Source organism: Mus pahari, chromosome 23 (assembly GCF_900095145.1).
Source record: "Mus pahari chromosome 23, PAHARI_EIJ_v1.1, whole genome shotgun sequence".
Classification (NCBI taxonomy): Eukaryota; Metazoa; Chordata; class Mammalia; order Rodentia; family Muridae; genus Mus; species Mus pahari.
The window spans coordinates 2,655,928-2,669,381 of record NC_034612.1 but is presented as its reverse complement, the minus strand read 5'-3'; the positions used below and the strand labels follow the sequence as shown (position 1 = coordinate 2,669,381).

General features: G+C 51.2%; 1 protein-coding gene across 2 annotated transcripts in view; it reads left to right on the top strand.

Annotated features, from left to right (window-relative positions):
• The window catches only part of Myo18b (myosin XVIIIB), a 209,404-nt gene that overhangs the window by 80,470 nt on the left and 115,480 nt on the right, over positions 1 to 13,454 (top strand). For both annotated transcript variants that reach the window (XM_029533813.1, XM_029533814.1), the window contains exons 23-25: positions 5,133 to 5,261; positions 5,512 to 5,655; positions 6,958 to 7,047. In XM_029533813.1, the coding sequence (XP_029389673.1) occupies positions 5,133 to 5,261; positions 5,512 to 5,655; positions 6,958 to 7,047 (363 nt within the window). The remainder of the gene's footprint in view (positions 1 to 5,132; positions 5,262 to 5,511; positions 5,656 to 6,957; positions 7,048 to 13,454) is intronic.

The window sequence follows — 13,454 nt, the reverse complement described above, 5'->3', positions numbered from 1 at the left end:
CCTGAACTATGACACAGACCCTTAATAGCTAGCACACTCCTGTGAGTGACACCCAATAGCAGCATCAAGGACATTTAACGAGGAAGGGACTCTGCCCATCAGGAGACAGCTTCCAAGATGCATCTGGAGTTTCTCTCAGCTACCTTGTGTTTAACTGCACGTCTACCCCGCATCCCATACCAGAAGGAAGTCTGTTTCCTCAGATGCAGCCTCCCACTGTCTCCTTTGCAAGTGACTGTCACATAGTCCTCCTTGTCTGTCCACTGCAGTTGGTGGACGGAGGAATGCCTGAGAAGAGTGTGGACGATCTGAGGAGAGAGATACCACATTCCAAACGGGATTGAAGCTTAAAGCTCGTCCTCTGCCTGCATAGATCTTTACAGAAGATATCTGTGCTTCCCCAATGTGCTGGTTTTCACTGGTTTTCACAAGAGGAAGCATGGTATTTTAGGGTGCCTAAATTCTTTGGCCCCGGAACCCTCAGTCTTTCGGGGATTTTTTTGGCGTAGTCATTACCAACTCTGGAAGCTGCCCGGGGAAGCGAGCACAGGGTTTCAAACTCAAGAACCATGTCGGTGACTGGCAGGACATCAGACATAAACTCAGAACCAAGACTTAGGGTGCAGACAAGAGGGGTGGAGCCTTGCCATCCCATCATCCACAGATCGGTCAACATAGCTGGCTAACCTGAGAGGGCAGACCCCAGATGGCAGGTGCCTAGGAGGCTCTGGGGGAAGGGCTCTGTTCTCCCCACGGGCTGTGGTCATGGAGTCCTCCCACAGAAACCCTCTCCTTGGTGAGCTCAGACATCATCCCCACTACCCACTGCTCAACAACCTGTTTTAAACACACTAGCATCTCTGGCCTCTGGTCCACGCTGCGGGTCCCTGTGGGGTCACCCAGGTCTCCCCCACCCCCAAGTCCTTTGCACATGTTTCTGACAGAAAGAATACACTGTGTGCTCCTGGGCTCTCACCACAAGCTGCAGACTTCCAGACGGCTTCAAGTTTTAAGACTGTGCTCTGGGGAACTAACTCATTTCTAGAGATCCTCGGGGAGTAAAGGCCGGAGTCACCATGTCCTGCCCATGTGCTGAGCCCCCGCTGGTGGACGGCAGGCCTGGAGAGCACACTCATGCAGGGTCCCTCGTTCTTGACTCCAGGTGGGGGTACTGTTCCTCGGTTCCACCCCCCCATCTCTCTAGTCCATCTATAGCAATATTGCCTGAGAACTTGCACAAGCCCCAAATCCTCAGGCTCCGGCTCAGACCTGCTGGAGCAGAGACTGCAGGAGGAGTGCACCGGCTGCTCCCACACACGCTCTCTAGGCGACTTTGATGCATGCTGGAGTCTGAGAACCACTGGGCTAGATAATTACCCAGTTATTTCATGAATACAGAAATTGGTCCCCACAGTCTCAGTGGACACTGCAGAGCGAAGGAGGAAAATGGAAGCTACTGTATGGCTTTACAGAGGCAGAGGATGACAATCGAGAAGCCTAAACCTCCTGTAAGGGTACACAGTTGTCACTGCTCCACGCTTGGCAGTCACCCAGCGTCATGGACCCAAGGTGACCGCCAAGAAGCCAGGCTCAACGCCAGGCTTGGTTTCTGGGGCAGGTACAGAATCTTTGCCATTGTCGCATCTGGCACTGGCAGGCGGGAAGCCACTGGAAAGCCTGTGGGAGAGAGAAGTAGCCACCCTGTCCCTGCCCGGAGTCGCAGCTTCCTTACAAGCTTGCGTCTCAGGTGCCACATCTGTAACATGGATCCTGCTCTCATTTAGCAAGGCCAACCCGCCATTCTTTGCAGCATGTGTCTCCTAGTGGAGCAAGCTATTTGTCAGATAAAGCCATTTTAATGCTTAAAGAATGAAAACTCTCAGAGCTGGAGAGATGGCTTACCGGTTAAGAGCACTCGCTGCTCTTGCAAAGGGCCTGAGTTTAGTTCCTAATTCCTGCTCCAGGGGATCCCATGATGCCCTCTTCTGGGCTCTGCTGGCATCTGTATGTGTGCAGTGCACATAAATTCATGCAGGTGAATGCAAATACATATTGAAAAGACTCTTTAGGATACAGAAAGAGATCTGCTGGGTTTTGTTGTTGTTTTGTTTTGTTTTTTCTTTTGAAAGAACTGAAACTCCTCTAATCTATGAAATGATCGGAAGGAGAGGATCCCTTAGCACAGGCTCAGGAACTGTCACCCAGCAAGAGCTTTGGAAAAGCCTGGGTTTGCGGTCTTAGACTGAGAACAGTAGCGAGCCCCCCCCCCCGTGCGTCCCTTAGAGGTGGGGTGCAGGGTGCTCCTCATTGCTGTGGTCTGATAAGCAGGTGGACCCATGAGAAGAGAATCATCTAGATTTCTCTTTGTGATTTCCCAGCTCCCGTCACCTTATCGAGACCTGTGCTGTGGGCTCTGGCAGTTCTGACAAAGTGCGATCCCACACCGAGTCTGACTGCTTGGTAGCACCGCGTCCTCGGAAAAGGGAAAGGAGAGGAACAGATCGGGCTTCGCTTCTGCGGAGCTGAGGATGTGTGGACTTGTACAGTGCTTTCCAGTTATCTCTTAAATGAAATTCTCATACTTAATCAGTAGTGGACTGGGCAGCGCCCACCACCCACTGCAACACAGGATCGCTTTGATCATTGATTTCTGCTGCTGCTGCTGCTGCTTCTTTTAATGGCAGCTTTTGGAGACTCGCTGGCTTGTGAGATTAAGCCAGCCGTTATTGAGCAGTGTGAGGGTCGGGAGTGGCTGGTCGTCTTGGTGGTCACAGCAAGCACTCTCTGATTGGCGAAACAGTTGGCCCCTCAGCAGAACTCGCTCTCTCTGTCCTGCAGGCTCATGATCAGATCTGACAGACCGAGGGGCCCCTTACTGAAAATGGTCTAGGGTGATGAAGAGCCCAGCGAGACCTTTGTTATAGTTAGATTCAAATTCCCTTTGGATTTCCAACTTCTGATCTGCGGACCCAAGTCCTGGGTTCGAGACTCAGCTTTCTGGGTCATCCGCTATTGAATTAATTAGAAGAATGATTTCCCACAATGGGACAATGTGGAGCCTAGAGGAGAGGGTCTGGGGAGACGACTCAGCCATTAAAGTGTTTACCCCTGAGTCCCATTCCCAGGACGCATGGAAAAAGCTGGGTGCTCTAGTGCGCACTGTTAATCCCAGCATGGAGGAGGCCTTTGTTTCTCCCCCCATAAAATGGGAAGATCAAAATAGCAACCCTCTCGGACCCTGCCTGCCAAGTGCTCTCTTTCTGGCATGCCACGTGACCACTAAGCCCAGTTCTAGTCTGTTCTGACCACTAGATAAACATTATCTATTATTTGACAGTGTCACCATGCAGGGATGTCAGATAAGATGGCACCTTTAGGTTCTGCTGACAAATGACAGGGCTGGCTCAAGCCATCTTTCCTTGGCAGCTGGGGAGGCTGACTGAGGGTGTACTGAACCGAAGAGTGTGTAGTCAGGGACACACTCTGCCTCCAGAGCTTCGGGTCCCTAAAACCCCTCGAACCCAAACCCAAGACTTCTTTGTCTTCTCCTGATTGGCATCCCTGGGTTTCCAGGTATTTGCATCCTGTTCTCGGCAGTCTGGTCACGGATCACCCATGGGATGTGGCCATGCTGGTCCAGACACCACCAACACCTTCATCTCTTCTTGATGCTCTGTAGCCTGGCAGGTGTGGGCTAGGGTAGGAGCCCAGCAGCTCAGGGGAAGAGCCCAGCAGCTCAGGGGAGGAGCCCAGCAGCTCAGGGGAGGAGCCCAGCAGTTCAGGGGAGGAGCTCAGCAGCTCAGGGGAGGGCCCAGCAGCTCAGGGGAGGGGCCCAGCAGCTCAGGGGAGGAGCCCAGCAGCTCAGGGGAGGAGCCCAGCAGCTCAGGGGAGGGGCCCAGCAGCTCAGGGGAGGGGCCCAGCAGCTCAGGGGAGGGGCCCAGCAGCTCAGGGGAGGGGCCCAGCAGCTCAGGGGAGGGGTGCACCAGGAGGGCAACGCCCCTTCCCACAGCCTATGCTCTGCTTCCCTGCTGAGTCTGGGTGTTTCTAGGCACTGTCTCTCAGGTGGCTGTGTCAATAATCATGAATATTTGGGACCAGCCGAGTGCAAGGGCTCCAGATAGCCTGGGATGAGGCCCCAGAACCTGCATTTACTGCCACCCACAGAGAAGCCTGTCCCTGTCCTGTAGGACTTTAGGCTCATCTGCCCTGGTAGTGATTGTCAGACTAACATACACGCCCTTCCTTCGGGATCAAGGTGAAATTCAGGCTGTGGTTCAGTGGGGGCTCTTTCTTTCTTTCTTTCTTTCTTTCTTTCTTTCTTTCTTTCTTTCTTTCTTTCTTTCTTTCTCATTATTGTTTTTGTTTTAAGACAGTGTCTCATATAGTCCAGGCTGGCCTTTCAGTCTCCAGGATGTAGCCCAGGCTGGCCTTTCAGTCTCCAGGATGTAGCCCAGGCTGGCCTTTCAGTCACCAGGATGTAACCCAGGCTGGCCTTTCAGTCTCCAGGATGTAGCCCAGGCTGGCCTTTCAGTCACCAGGACGTAGCCAAGGCTGGCCTTTCAGTCACCAGGACGTAGCCAAGGCTGGCCTTTCAGTCACCAGGATGTAGCCAAGGCTGCCTTTCAGTCTTCAGGATGTAGCCAAGGCTGCCTTTCAGTCTTCAGGATGTAGCCAAGGCTGCCTTTCAGTCTTCAGGATGTAGCCCAAGCTGGCTTTGAGCTCACCATTAGCCAGACATGACTTTGAATTTCTGATCATCTTGCTTCCAATACCCAAGTGCTGGGATTCCCAAATATGCCACCGTGACATACATATAGACGGATTCCAGGGCTTCTGGCATGTTAGACAAGCACTCTATCAACTGAACCACATCTCCAGCCCCAGATTTTGCCTTTGTAAAAGTGCAGGGGTGGGGGTGGGGTGCATCCATCCTGCTATAGATGCCTGGGGCATGCTGGGTAGCCAGGAACTGGAGGCAGGAAGAGGAGCCGTGAGAGAACAGAACACTTCCGTCCATCAGTCTTTCATTAAGCAGCAGATGCATCCTGAGAAGAGAGATGGGTTTCAAGTGGAGCCCTCAGACACCTGGGCTGGGCAGAGACCTCACCTGCACCTTCCTCCCCTGCCTCCAGGTTTTCCTCAAGGCGGGTGTGGTCTCCAGGCTGGAGAGGCAACGGGAGAAGCTGGTGTCCCGGAATATCGTTCTCTTCCAAGCAACCTGTAGGGGCTTTCTGTCTCGCCAGGAATATAAGAAGCTGAAGGTACTGATCATACAGGTCTGAAGTGAGCGGGCATGACTGTGAACCCCCCATGATGCCCCATCCAAGGGGTACCCCAAGAGCGCTTGGGCAAGAGCTCAGCCTGACATGAGACACCTCTACAGCCTGTGCTGTAGGTGGCTGGAATAGATAGATTAAACGAGGCTGCAGCTCTGCTTTCTCCCTCTGGTTTGTCCCCCTGCCCCCTTTCGCAGTCAGGTGAACCCCACACACCCCCACTTTCCTTCTGCAGATCCGCAGGATGGCTGCACTGTGCATCCAGAAGAACCTGACCGTGTTCCTGAAGGTCAAGGGCTGGCCATGGTGGCGGCTTCTGGTGTCTCTCCAGCCCCTGCTGAGTTCCACACTCGGCACAGAGCAGCTTCGAGCCAAGGAGGTGGGTTCGGTCCTCTGAGTGGTAACACCTGCCCACCTTTGTGCTCGTGCCCAGCACTCAGGTCCCTGGTGGCCATTGACCAGCAGCTCAGCAGCCTTCCATTCATTTGCGTGCAGGCTTCTGTCAGCTGAGACTGTGTTGCCACAAACACAGCTGCTCCATGGGATGCTGGCTAATTGTGCCACTCACTCTCGGGCCACAGGGCTTGTTGTAATCCAAGTCAGGGGGCTTTGGCATCTCTCAGAGAAACCCTTGCCATCCTTCTAACCCCAACACACACATGCACACATATGCATGCACATGCACATGTACACGCATGCACACACACACACAGCCCTTCTTCAGTAGGTAGCTGTTTTGGACAGCTGCTGGTGTGTGCTTATATATGAACAAGATATATACAGGTTCCTTTATTTTTTTTAAACAAACAGTAAATATAAGGCGAGCCATGCAGCCTTCATCTAAAAATAACCACTAGTGAAGTCCATATGTACATCCCCAAACTGGCAAAGTCTGATATCTGGCACTTTGTGGCCCCAAGCACTTTCAGTGAGGCACACCCTGTACTACGTGCTCACCAATATATTGTAAATATACCTAAGGGCTTTTCAGGGAGCCTTTTCTTACTCTTCTTTAGTGCAGCATAGTACTTCCTTGTGCCCACAGCCTAGATGTCATGCTGTCACCTGCTACTGCTCTCAATGATGGTGTCACAGGATTGGAGAGCAGCCCCTGTTGGGAGAGTGACACTCATGAGGATGAAGTACTGAGCACGCTCTGCACAATCATAGTCACATATACATGCACATGCACAGGCACGTGCACATGCTGACACATGCATTGCACACACGTGCGCGTGCACACACACAGTCAGTCTACGGTTGAACATGTCCCTATCTGGAGAAGATAAGCACTCAGGCCTACATCTACACCAGACTCCTAAGAGCAGAGATGTTGATATTTGGAAATGGTGACGGAGAAGTCCCAGTTGGGCTGGTCACTGTGCCATGGCCAGCCACTCTTTTTTCAAGGGCTCTATTTTTGATTGAAAGTTAATTACGTGAATTTATAAGGTGGGATGCAGACCCTGGACACTGTGGTATGTGGCGTGCTGAAGCTGTGGACATGACCTGAGCATTCCAGATCCTTTCAGGGAACGTGGAGTACAAGGCATCCCTGTCACCCTAGAGGCTCACTGGGTTTCCTCATGTCTCCGAAGCCTTGGCCACTGTGACTTCTCCTAACAGGAGTGGACCGTGAGGCTGACCCCGGCCAGCCTCTGCATGGACATTTGTCTTGCAGGAGGAGCTGACGCTGCTGAGACAGAAGCTACAGAAGTCGGAGAATTCGAGGAGTGAGCTCAGACAGAGCACAGACTTGCTGGAGAGCAAGGTAGGCCTCCCACCGGCTGCATACTCAGATCCCCTGCCTCAGCCCGTGACACTTGGGCAGCAATGGTGCCCTCCATCTTCCCGACTCCACACAACCAGCCAACGTCATCTGGTCCCAAAGAGCGAAGTTCCCTCCTTATGTAAGCCACAAAAGGAGAAAGGGTTGGGCTGAGGGTTGTCTCACCACATCAAACGCAGGGACGGTGTTCACTAGAGGGTGAAATGGAGACATGATAAATACGTGGCATCAGTATTGTCATACATGCCATGAGCTGAGTCCAGAACACACAGAGAACTCAAGCTAGTCTGCTGGAAGACAAACCATCCAATAGGGAAATTTAAAAACTGACCAACATATGGACAGATGGCTCCCAGGTGGGAAGCTGTTTCCTTTTACTTTTCCTCAAGTTATTGATAATTAATTTAAATGCTTTATAGGAAGCACACAGTACGTGTGAACGAGAAACTCAGTCGCATTCTGAGATCCCCTGTCCTGGGATAACTCCCCCTTTACACCACCCACTGTCTGCTATTAACAGATATCTCCTCTGTCGAGCTTTTCCTTTTAGGGACTGAGTCTCAGCCAGCCTCTGTTGGTGTGGCCAAGGATGGCAAACGTTTTGTTTTAAGATGTGCTCTTATTTTTTAAAATTATCTCTGTGTCTGTGTGGATCTGTGCGTGTGAGTGCAGGGCCCGGTGTGAAGTCCTGGAAGCTGGAGTTGCAGGCAGGTGTGAGTCTTCAGTTTTGGGTGCTGGGACTCAAACTCAGATCCTCTGGAAAAGCAGCAAGTCCTATTAACAATGAAGCATCTCTCTAACCCTTAAACACACACACACACACACACACACACTCATACACACACTATACTCACAAAATATACACACACATACACACATAATGCACACACAATACACACAACACACGTACAACACTACACACACAAATACAGACTATACACACAATTCACACAAACACAGAGCACACACACACACATATGAATATGCATCTCTCTCAATTCCACACTTACATATGATCTGTTTTCATCATACTTCTCATTCCCCTCCCACTCCTCTGAACTTCATCCCAATAAGTCTTCTCTGACATTCTTGTCCTTTTTGTGTTCCACCACATTTAATTAGCATCGTCTGTATGTGTGTGTGCCGTGTGTGTATGTGTGAGTATGTGTACAAGTGTTTGTGTGCATATGTATGTATACTGGGTTGCCGCCTTTATGTGTATGTGTGTGTTTGAGTGTGTACATGTGAGTGTGCATGCATGCAAGTGTGTGATAGTATGTGCATGTATGTGTGCATGCATGTTTACGTGTATATGTGTTCATGTGTGTGGTACGTGTGTATGTATATGTGTTTGTGTGTGCATATGTATGTGTATATGTGTGTGCATATGTTTGAATGTTTGTGCATGTGTGTATGTGTATATGTATGTGCATATATGTGTGGGGTATGCTTACATGTGTGTTTGTGTGCATGTGTATATTTTTATGTATGTATGTATGTGAATATGTGCTTGTGTATATGTCTGTATATATGTATATCTATTTATATATTTGTGTGTGTGTGTGTGTGTGTGTGTGTGTGTGTGTGTGTGTGTGTGTAGTGTCACAGGAACACAGATACCTTACCAGAGGCTATGCCACTGACAAAAAAATTACTCTTCCTCCCCAGCAATAGCATCTCAGCTGGGGTGTGGCACTCTTCTGGAACCTTGACTGGCTTGCCTTGTGTTGTTAGCGACAGCTTCGGTGAGCCAATGAGTGCAGCCAGAAGACAGTGTTTTATATTGATCACACAAATACACACACACAGAGATGTGCACATGCACACACATGCACACACACACACACACACACACACACACACACATACACACACACACACTTGGTTCTTGCATTCTTTTTCTCCTATCTTCCATGATGCACTGGCATTGGAGACATTCTTATTTCAGAAATTTTGCATGCTCGAGGATGCAATTAGACTCACCAGAAGAGGCTCGATCTAAGTAGCAATCAGGAAATGCAGATCATTGCCTCTGTAAGTGCCACTTCAGGCTCCAATCACACAGATTGGGAAGGAGCTGCAGGGGAGGGTTGGTGAGGACGTGTGCGTGTGTGTGTTGTGTGGCAGCCTGGACATTTGTGGCATGCCAATTGCTGTCACTATGCGTGGACAAGCGGCTCTTGCATAGACAGGTGGTTAGTGCCCTGCAGTTGACAACACCACCACAGGTTCCTGTGTTGGATGTCAAACCCCACACACATGACAAGAGAAGAGTGAACCTTCTTTTATCATGTGAGTTCTGGGGTTTGAACTCAGATCATTAGCCTTGGCAGCAAGTATCCTAACCTGGGGAGCCATCTTACTGGCTCTGTGGAAGTGTTTGGATGCTAGACTGAAAAACAAGGGTACCACCAATTCTCCAGCATAATTGACCATGAAGTCAAAGCAATGCTCGATTCAGACAGAGAATGCACACCACCAATCCTTCCTTCCTGTCCCTGCCCTCTCACACTCCCTCATCCATGGGCTTTCACCAGGGGTTACAGTATCAGGCACACTCCAGGAAAGCAGAGTTCAGACCTAACCGGGAAGCCACTGGTCACCCCGTAACTGTCCAGCCACTATTGTTCCTGCGGGCGTATCTTCCCTGGCAGCTCAGGATTGTAGCATGCGGGGTCCTGTGCTGGTTGGTGATATTTCTCCCCAAGTGGCCCCCATAGCGCCTCCTGGCAGTGTGACGTTTTCAACCAGCAACATCTCAAACCCATGGCCAGTGTCTCTCTCCCATCCTTCATCCCAGAGAAGCACAACTCATCCCTAAGATTTGGAGACTACTTCATCCTGGGCCAGGATTACTGGTTTACGAAGGCTTTCTGCCTGAGGAGCCAGTGAGGCGCTTTGAGCGCTGAAGCTCTCCCAGGCTCATCTGTGGAAGGTATGACCCAGAAGGGACAGGTATCTTCCGATGCAGGAGGGGGCTCCTCATCTCCACTGCTTCTCTGACTGGCTCTGAGGTGACTCTGGCAGACAATATCAGGGCTCACTGTGAAGCCTGCGGCAGGCAGCTCCCTGTCGTGACAGATAGAGCAAGTACAACCAGCCACCAGGCTTTAGCTAGGCGGAACCCAGGCTTGGGGTGGCTCTGGAATACCTACACAGACCCCAGGCTTAGCAATGCTATTCCCAGTCCCCCTGCACAGACCCCAGGCTTAGAGATGCTGAGCCCAGGCGCGGGGTGTCCCCAGAATGCCTGCATAGACGAGGCATAGAACTGGTAGACCTAAGCCTAGGGATGACCTTGTAACACCAGCCTTTCTTTCTAGCAAGTTCTCAGACATTACACACGTTGCCATCTCCTTAGGGCACACAAAGGATCACACGACCACACATCAGAGTGCAGATGACCTTCTGTGTGGCTCTGTTGTCCTAACCGTTGGTGTGCTGCTGCTGTTCCTGGCCCCTGCACCCCTCCCTGTGTCTCGGCAGGGAGGAGAGTGGCTAGTATCATGAGCTGGCTTATTAGTCACTATAGAGTGATCTAACTACCACTTTCAGAAAAGCCTAGGAAATGGGAAGCCGGAGGGGCTACCCCACGAGAGGGGTCCTTCTGTTCACAGTGACACAGATGGCCCCTTTCACCCAGAAGGACCCGCGGGTCAGAAGCTCCTGGAGATGTCATGTGTGCGACATTTTCTTCCCAAGGTTCTGGGGTTTTCCTCAGATCTCTTTCATGGTCCAGCCTGAGGTGTGCACTGAGATTTCTGGGTGCATTAACGTAGCAGCTTTGGGGGTTTGGATAAAATAAAAAAGTGACAATAATCTACCAGGTGGGTGCTGGGATTGGAGGTGGTGGTCTGCGCGTCCCTGCTGGGGTGTGATGTCATCCACCCATGTCTAACAGAGAGGGGGGTGGCTTCCTGGTCTGACGGGTTGTCAGAACAGAATGAGATCCTTTCCTGGCTCATGAGTTTGTCCTCTGGCAAGCCCGGGCTTTATTTAGCCTTATTCCTCATCCAACATGAGATTCCTCAGGGGATTTCCTTGGGGTCCATTGTTTGAATGTTCTGATAGCCAAGGACAGACACAAATTTCTCTTTAGAATACCTTCCCTTCCCATCAGTGTGGGCACAGCAGACACCTTCCTGCCTGAGTTTTCCTGTCTGCAGTCAGGAAGCCGGGTCAGCTCCATCTCCTAGAGTGGCTGCAGTCAGCAGTGTCCATGTGTGGGCATGATTGCTGGGTTGGGCACTGTCATTTAGCCGTCTGCAGAGGTGGCGAGGGTGGTACCCAGCACACATCTCCAGGGGAGTCCTGGAACCGGCCACTATGCTGGGTGGTTGTTCTAGAACGGCCTGATGGTCACCAGCTGTGAGGGAAGGGGCATGAGACCAGAGCCACAAGTTCATCTCTGTGATGCTCCTCACCTGAGTTCCACACATCTGCACACAGGAGGGGGGAGAGGAGGGGGGAGAGGAGGGGGGAGAGAAGAGAGGAGAAAGAGGAGAGAGGGGGGAGAGAAGAGAGAGGAGGAAGAGGAGAGAGAAAGAGAGAGGAGAGAGGAGAGGAGGGGGAGAGGAGAGAGAGGAGGGGAGAGAGAAGAGGGGGGGGGAGGGAGGGAGAAGAGGCGAGGGGAGGGGAGAGAGATTTACACGCAGCACAAGTAGTTGCTGTCAATCAGTGCCCTCTGCAGAATGTTACCCAGGAGCTCCCGCAGCTGACCCTGTATCTGAGAGCCTTGTTCTCTTTCTTCATCTCTCCCAGGTTCCTCCTAGGAAATTTGAGAATTTTCAGAACTCAGTGCTGAGGGCAGGGTCAGGTTACGATATATGGATCCCCATTAGTTACCCATCTCTAATTATACTCTGTGTCCCTGGTAGGGAGCCTGGCACACAGTAGGTGCACACATCATGACAGCCCCAGCCCCAGCCGTGTTCAGCTTTCAGTATCTGCCTTAGGTTGCACCCCGTGCTGATGTTTCTCAGCACTGGGACTTGGCACACACCGGCTGAGCACCCTACCACCAAGCTGAAGCCCTACCCCTCTGTTGCTGACACAGTGACTTGCTATTCCACTGGGGCTGGCCCTTCTTCCTCAGCCTCCAGGTCTCCAGGGTAACCATCCTGTGCCACCAGCCAGCCAGCCCAGGCTAGTTCCTTTCTCTTCCATTCTGTAAGAATGTGCATCCATTCATGTTCCCTGCAGTCCCGCTCGTCCTGTCCCGAGGGACATTGTCCCTAAGTAGAAAGGTCATTTTTTGCTGATTCCAGCACAGGGTGGAATGGGGGAAGGTTGTCAAAGCAATTTCCTATCAATTGCCCTGTGACATCTGTTTTTTTTTTAAAAAAAAAAAAAAAAAAAAACGAAAACTGTGCTGTGTCTGCAAGCCAGACTCACTCATCCTCAAATTGGTTTTCATAGTTCTGAGTGTGGGGCTCATTCCTCCTCTGCAAAGGGGAGGGGAGGGGAGAGAGGGAAGGGGGAAGGGAAAGAGAAGGGACAGATGAGGAGGGGAGGGAAGGGAAGGAGGAAGGGAAAGGTTTTCGTGGACTTGACCATGTGAGAGTACCCTGCTGCCGAAAGAACTCTGTCCTGAGGGCTCTAGACTGGGTTCCACACAACTAAAAATTAATGCATCAAATTAATTCTGTGTTCCCCACGCTCAGACGGATTAGCACAAATTAAATTTCATGCTAATTGTCTAAGCAGGGAGGGGGGGAGGGATCCTTGTACCCCTGCTAGAATCAAGGTTGATTCCCAGGGTGGGAGGCGGTTAGGAGTGTGGGCCCGGATGTTCCTGGGTTGTACTGGTCACTGTCCCAGGTCCCACTGGGCTTTTGCGTGGCCACAAGCAAACTTAACTTGCCCAAAGACTCCTCTCAGAGGCCACCCACCCAGAGCCCCCGAGAGCCCCCAATTCTGTAGCCATTGCCCTTGTGGCAGACGAGAGTTCAAATCTCGTCTTAGCTGCTCGCTTGCTCTGTAGTCTTGGACTCCCTCACTATCTCTTTCTGTCTCAGTTTCTCCTTAAGTTTCCATTTGGGTCATGGCGGGGCAAAGACAGGCTGGGTGGGAAAAGAAAGTCTGTAGAGAACGCAGTGGCCTCAATTTCTGGGGCACAACTCTTCTCCCGACGATACAGCTTTCACCTCAGAGGTCATTTGTTCCAGAGCCAAATATCAGCAACCATGTCCCGGGAACAGATTCAGGTTACCCACAATTCCACACTCCAGCATGGAGACCATTTTATGAACTGTTATAATGTAACAAAGGAAACCACAGATCGATACTTCTGAAGTACATTGGTGGAGAGAAATCAGTTGTAGCTTATAGAAAATGAGGAAACCCGTTACAGGGCCACAGATGCTAGAACATTCTAGCTGACTAGGAAG